The sequence below is a fragment of the Formica exsecta genome, unplaced genomic scaffold (assembly GCF_003651465.1).
Source record: "Formica exsecta isolate Colony F162 unplaced genomic scaffold, ASM365146v1 scaffold115, whole genome shotgun sequence".
Taxonomy (NCBI): domain Eukaryota; kingdom Metazoa; phylum Arthropoda; class Insecta; order Hymenoptera; family Formicidae; genus Formica; species Formica exsecta.
The window spans coordinates 1121137-1128047 of NW_021848490.1; the positions used below are offsets into that span (position 1 = coordinate 1121137).

General features: G+C 40.4%; 2 protein-coding genes across 14 annotated transcripts in view; one reads left to right on the forward strand and one right to left on the reverse strand.

Annotated features, from left to right (window-relative positions):
* The window catches only part of LOC115238287 (dynamin), a 23056-nt gene extending 22113 nt beyond the window's left edge, over window positions 1-943 (reverse strand). For 11 of the 12 annotated variants that reach the window (XM_029812021.1, XM_029811995.1, XM_029812030.1 and 8 more), the window contains exon 1: window positions 676-839. In XM_029812021.1, coding sequence (XP_029667881.1) covers window positions 676-839 — 164 coding nt within the window. Of the gene's footprint in view, window positions 1-675 lie in introns of all 12 variants that reach the window. The other variant, XM_029812003.1, reaches the window with a different exon arrangement.
* Window positions 944-2537: 1594 nt separating this feature from the next.
* Window positions 2538-6911, forward strand: LOC115238343 (serine/threonine-protein phosphatase 6 catalytic subunit). 2 transcript variants are annotated; one of them, XM_029812076.1, is made up of 7 exons: window positions 2538-2746; window positions 2901-3005; window positions 3245-3452; window positions 3533-3612; window positions 3688-3793; window positions 3930-4091; window positions 4206-6911. In XM_029812076.1, the coding sequence occupies exons 1-7, from the start codon at window positions 2678-2680 to the stop codon at window positions 4394-4396; spliced, it is 921 nt and encodes a 306-aa protein (XP_029667936.1). In that variant the 5' UTR covers window positions 2538-2677; the 3' UTR covers window positions 4397-6911. The 2 variants fall into 2 exon arrangements, with proteins under 2 accessions (XP_029667936.1, XP_029667945.1); XM_029812085.1 differs by having other exon boundaries at window positions 2559-2746; window positions 2901-2996.

Genomic DNA, 6911 nt, shown 5'->3' on the forward strand with positions numbered 1-6911 from the left:
TCTCGCCGGTTTTGTGCATGAACGGAGGCTCTTCTAAAGTACTTCAGTGACAAGAAGACATTTGACAGGTCGTTCTGTGGGCGTTTTGACGTCGCAAATTCCTGCTTACCCCATTCGCGTTCATCCATGCTTTGCAAAGAGAGAATGACGCACGAGGCGACAACTGTCAAACGGCCCTCTTCCTTGTCATCGTTGTAAAACTTTAATATTAATCCACGATGTCAAAAGGTCGAAAAGTCCCGCGTGTTTCGCCACGCCTAGGATTCACGTATTGACGAAGACATCGGCGCAAAAGGAATCGAAGCGAAAGAACCGTTTTTTGATCCGTTACACTTTTTTACATTCGAAATAGAACTAGATATATTTAAAATTTGGAGAAAAAAAATAGTGCAGAAATGTGTAACTGTAAAGGAAACAGACTTGGAGGAGGGAAAAACACAACCGGTGGCAATGTTCATTGCTCGTCTTCGATCATTTTGATCTACCAGATGAAGAGATAAGCACGAGAGAGGTGGTGCTCCGATCTCTATCATCGTCCGTACGAAGAAAATTTTGTGCGCACGTTTATTCCTGTTATAAGTTCGATTGACCAAGAGTCTGCGAAGGGAGGAGGATACTCAGGAACTATAAGAAGGGGGAAGTATACGTTAGACTGTTAGCTTTTGCGATACTCACTTGCCGACGAAGTTCTCGAGCACGGAACTCTTGCCCGCACTCTGGCCGCCCACCACTGCGATCTGCGGCAGATCGAGTTGCATATGCACGCCGAGCTGCGTGAACGCATCCTGCAGTTTGTTCACGATCGGGATCAATTGTTCCATGCCCGTGTTGCCCGCCATCCTGCCGTCGGAGTCGCGTAAGCCGCGTTATAACACTGCTCGGTCGTACACGAACGCTAGGGCGCTCCGACACACATATACACACACGTACACACGCGGACGCACTCGGCACTACCACCTAGAGCTGCTGCTGTTGTTGCCGCTGCTCCTCCGCCACTGCCAGCACACACGTACGACCGCCCTGAAGAGGGTGGCTGACGGAGGCGAGTGGCCGTCCGTTACGGGCTCTAATCGTATACTAACCAAGATGGCCGATTTCCGCGAAGACTGCTCGCGCACGCTTACTCGCTCACTTCACCGCATCTTCCCCGCGAGAGCGGCGGCTGAACGAATCGCGCGATCTCGCATCGCTCTCGCTCTAATGTAGGGAAGAATCTAAAGCTCGCTCGCAGAAACGAGCAGCGGCACCGTACTAGTACGTACTATTGTACGTACTGGCACTCCACGTATAAATGAGAGATCGGAGCTGACTCGCGGCGTCTGCCGAGAGAGAAAGAGAGAGAGAGAGAGAGAGAGAGGGGTTCAATCGATAATCGAAGCGTGCGCACAAGCCGTCACTGTCGTGACCCACTTTCGCGGCCACGAGATAAAATCCATATCGTCCGTCGACGCTCTGACCTTTTTACTACGCGCGTCCCACGTATATGTATTGTTCGCGCGCGCGCGCGCCCGCGACGGAAATTCGACGAGCGACGTTCACTTCCGACGAAGTGGAGCGGACAATCGATGCCGCGATATCAGCTGGTTTCCTCTACTATCTACTACTATATACGCGAACGAATGCCCGTTATTCATTTCGGAGCTACAGCTTCTTCTTATCTCTTTTTTTTCTCTCTCTCTTCTTTTCTTCCTTTTGCGAATATATGTCTGAATAGATATACCCGCTCGTAATTTCGTTTCGAGCAGTTGTATATATCTTAACCCGATGCACGTAAAATGAACAGACCTATCGCGACGAGCGAGCGCCCGCGAGATTTTCAAAATCACGCGGCGAAATCCCTGCCGTAACACGAAAATGAAAATCATATAGTTTTCTCTCTTCTCACCTTTCGCTTCTTTCCGCGAGGCAGAAAGAGAGAAAATGGAATCGTCCCCGAAATGGTCGTATCGATTGATTCATGCTTGAGTATATATATATAAGCCTATTATAGTCACATATTGTATGTACGTATTTTCTTCTTGTGTGTATACAGTGTATGTACTTCTATATCGAAGAAGTTTGTTCTTTCTAGCAGTGTGTTGGTCGGATCAGATTTTTCGCATGCGCGACAGTAATGGCGGTAATACAATGTGGTACGCGATTCAAAAGAATTGGCAATATTATTCGAGATGAAAAAGATAATGCCACATTCTGTTAAGGTTATATTTGAATCAGGCAGCTATCAAACTGTTTCACAGAACCAACAGTCATGATGCGTGAATATCTAGACACGATGCGTCCGATTTGAAAAGGTTTCAATGATTTTTTTATCTGTGTTGATGGCCGGCTTATTTTGACCCACACGTCTCGTTAGGGTCAGTCCAAGCCAATTTAAATACGAAGAAGAAAAAGAAAAGGTTTTAACCGGAAAATGAAGGCATTCCAGACACTTTCCGTCATATCCGCAATTATATTCGCAACGTAAATGCAAGAGCGCACCTAAAAGGAACAGACCTTTAAGCACATCCTCATATCGAGGCGAGCTTCAAATGCGTACCCGCTCGATTTTTTTAACCGTCGTGCGCTTCCACCATCTCCCTGCCCTGTCGAGTTCCTGTAGCATTGGGCGCGTACAGACAACATATGTATATAGCTCTATGGGGGCGCGATCAGTATTTTCTTACAGTGCGAATCCAAAATGTCAGACATCGATAAATGGATAGAGATCGCGAAAGAATGCAAATACTTGCCCGAGTATGACCTCAAGGTATAATAACACGTGCATATTACGTTGATTCGTTTCCCTATGTGATTTAATTTAATCGGGCAATTAGGTTACTCGTTCTGTATCTCGTCCGTGTGTTCACCCTGTCTTCCCCCAATGTTGATGATGATATTAATTTTTACAATTTTGCCGACAGAAACTCTGTGACATAGTATGTGATCTGTTGCTGGAGGAGTCCAACATCCAACCTGTGTCCACCCCGGTGACGGTGTGCGGCGATATCCATGGTCAGGTAATGGATGTACGACCTAACCTTAAGATTGGAGCATTCACTGTTCATCGCAATGTGTAGGATTGATTTTAGTTTAAATCCTAAGAGATTGCATTAAATTTTAAGCAGTATTCCCAACTAATATCGTTATTCTCTCATTTCTTTTACAATATATCTTCCGTCTTTATAATTCTGTACAGTGATGTGCCAGTCATGGCTCAATTATGTACCTCAGGTTGCTTACATGTTGCTCGTGTTGTTTGTTGCAGTTTTACGATTTAGAGGAATTGTTTCGCAATGGTGGCCCTGTACCAGATACGAATTACATATTCTTGGGAGATTTTGTCGATCGGGGCTATTACAGTTTAGAAACATTTACTCGGCTGCTTACACTTAAAGCTAAATGGTCAGATAGGATAACGCTACTTCGCGGTAATCACGAATCTAGACAAATCACGCACGTTTATGGATTTTATGGTAAGCGCAATAATTTTTCTATTATTTTATGCTTATACCAAGAGCTTTGATTTTATTGCTCCTTTTATCATCTGTTATAGATGAATGCCAAAACAAGTATGGTAATGCTAATGCATGGAAGTACTGTTGTAGGGTATTTGACTTGCTCACAGTTGCTGCCGTAAGTATTAGTACAAAAGATATTTTTCCACAATTTTACAATTTCTTATTACTTAAATAAAATATTTTGTTTCAGTTAATTGATGAACAGGTTCTTTGTGTACATGGTGGATTATCTCCAGCGATAAGAACACTAGATCAAATTAGAACGATTGAAAGAAATCAAGAGATTCCACACAAAGGTATATAATGATAATTAAAATATATTATTTATATAAGATAATATTTGATATTCTACATTTATAAATATTACATAATTAGACAAATTATTTTTATAAAACAATATTGAATATTTTTTATTTAATTACTGTATTATAGGTGCTTTCTGTGATTTGGTCTGGTCTGATCCAGAGGATGTAGAAACATGGACAGTAAGCCCGCGTGGTGCAGGTTGGTTGTTTGGCAGTAAAGTGACTTATATGTTCATGGAAGTAAACGATCTTAAACTCATCTGTAGGGCACACCAACTAGTTCAAGAAGGTATGTTTTTTGTTCAATAATCTTCCAATGATATCTAACATTTTAATTTTTACCATATTTTCTTTGTACATCAAAAATATAAACGATATAATATGTACTTCTTATCTTTGGCAGGTTATAGATACATGTTTAATGACAAACTTGTCACAGTGTGGTCAGCTCCAAATTATTGTTACCGATGCGGTAATGTAGCTAGCATCATGCAGTTCACAACAGTGGATCAGAGAACACCCGTGCTGTTCCAGGCAGTGCCTGATTCCGAGAGAGTAATCCCACCTCTAACGCCCACACCATACTTTTTGTGATCTAACTTAGTGGCTCATTTGTACAGATGCAGGAGAGAAGTGTCTGTGTCTAGACTGTACGGAATCACATGACTAAATTGATCGGACCCAGGCTGGTACTATGACGGAACGATAAAATATATCACAGACCGATTATACATATTACTCTAGAATTTTGATTCTCTTAAAAAGGAAAAAAGAACAAAGAATTGTTTGATACGTTTTACGATCGAAATGCGATATTTAAAGGACTGTCGTGTGAATTGTCGTGTGATTACTCTTGTTCAGGGAATGTTCTTTAGATTTTTTAAGAACTTTATCAGGTTTTACATGTTATAAAGCTAACTTTTATATATATACATAGTATCTGCCATTGCATCAGCCTGATTTTTGTAGTTCGAGGAAAAAGAAACAATATTTTGCACCAGAGCAAATGTGAACATTCTGTGGTCTAGACGCTTTTGCTGTCTACTGTGTACATCTAATAGAGCATTCATATCTCAGAGCAGCATCCTGGACTTTAATGTTCAAAAGACTAAGAGCTTTCAATAATTTATGAACGCGAATAACACAAATAGTCCAGTGCTGTGTGCAAAGAATTAAATAAAAAAAGAGAAAAAAAAGAAAATTCAAACATTCCGGCAAAGTACACTCTCTGAGTACAGTGAATGCTTCTTTGATTGCAATCGTTGTGCGTAGAATTCAGGTTTATTAAAGCGTGAGCATATATAGTACTATTAAGGTCTTCCTGAACATGTAAATGATCTGTTTCTGATTTAGGTACTGTGTGTGCTGCGTGCAGTTCTTTTTTTCTTCTAGACGCGCAATCAGTGTTCTTAGTAGCAGAATCGTAAATTCGGCTCTTTTTCGCCGAGGTACAAATAGCATGTAGCGATAGAGCCAAAGTTTCCTGCCTAGGTAAGGAAAAAAATCCGGATCATTATATCATCGATGAAGGTTTTTCTTATTGTTTTTATGCACATGACATTTTTTACGCTTAATTTTAAGAAATTCTGAGCTCAATATTGCCCGTAAAGTATCTCGAGATACATATTGATATTCTTTTCAAAAATATATCCATTGTTTGTATTCTCGCCGCACTTCTCTCTCTATATATATTCATGTACAAAGCAATATTTTCAAATACTATTGTATTCTCCGAATCTGTACAGAATTTCCAATATTGTATGCCAAATCGCTGTCGTACTAAATAATCGTAATTAGCTAATTGTCATAAGTTCATTAATGTAGGGAGCAACTTTAAAAGGAAAAAAAACCGAGACCCTTGCAATGTGCCTCTAAATTAATAAGCGTTTGTGTAATATAATAATATGATATTAATATGACATAATTAATGGAATGCACCGGCCATTGCGTATCATAAGCCTGAATTCTGACCATCGATTTTTGCTAGCTCACGATAATTCCTAATCGATCACAGACCCGACAAATACGGCATTGGCATTGTGGCACTGGCTGTCAAGTTGAGACTACTCTATTTTGAATTTTGTGATATAGATCGAAGGAGGCGTGTGCAATGGTCATGTCGATGTTTATAACGACTCTCCTTGTCATACCATGTGGTTTTGTGAAGACCCGTTATTTTAAGAAATATAATAAACTTTTGAACAGTGCCTTCAGAACTATAACATGACGGTCTACTAGAAGTATAAATGCTTTCTTACTGACAGATAATCCTAGACGAACTAACATAAGGACGAAGAGTCATGCAAATACCAGAGCTTAACGAGAACGCGTACGAAAAAAATTCTTTTTATCATTTTCTTTTAACGTTCTATCCCGCAAGTTTCTTGCTATTATATTTGGAACAAATGTTTTCTTTTTTCGTGAAACTTTTCTACGGTATGTTTACGTTTTACAATTTTACTATACCTTTACTTCCCTTTTAGGTCTTACATTTTATATCACGCGCGGAAGATATTATCTATCTGTCTATTACATTTATTGCAACGTACGTACGATTATGCAATATTTTACACGAATAATATATTACATTAGATAAAGAGCGTACCCCCGAGAGAACGAAACGAGAGAGGACGGAGACACGGAGCTTGCGTTACAAACTCGACTCGCTACATTTGCAGCCTCCGAGTCGTGAAATGGAGTCGCAACGACGGGAACGTCCTATGTGCGATACGGGTATCATAGAAATCCTGAAAAGTATTAGCCTCTGTATCAATTATCGGGGTGTTCGCGGCGTTTCCTCTTCCGAAATGCCTCTGTCTGTGATCGCTTTAATCTTATCGAAGTGTCCAAGCACTTGCGACGACTCGATACTAATAATCGGCAAGCTCGCGAGAGAGAACAAATAAAGACAATTTGCAAGATAAATAAAATAACGAAGACTAATTTAGCTTAATGTGCTCCGTGCGGGAGCTTGAACACTGCGCATAATCCTTAAAGATCTCACAGGTAGACATCATTTTAAAACGATCATCATGTACCTTGAAAGTATAGACTTTGTTATGTTAATGTAATGAAGAACGTCTGTAATAAAAATGCGTGAAAAATCGCA

Excerpts from the sequence above, each read along its gene's own strand:
- LOC115238343 (XM_029812076.1), top strand. The coding sequence starts at position 2,678 with ATGTCAGACATCGATAAATGGATAGAGATCGCGAAAGAATGCAAATAC. Across the intron at positions 3,613-3,687 it reads ACTTGCTCACAGTTGCTGCC|TTAATTGATGAACAGGTTCT; the intron begins GTAAGTATTAGT and ends ATTTTGTTTCAG. Across the intron at positions 4,092-4,205 it reads ACACCAACTAGTTCAAGAAG|GTTATAGATACATGTTTAAT; the intron begins GTATGTTTTTTG and ends TATCTTTGGCAG.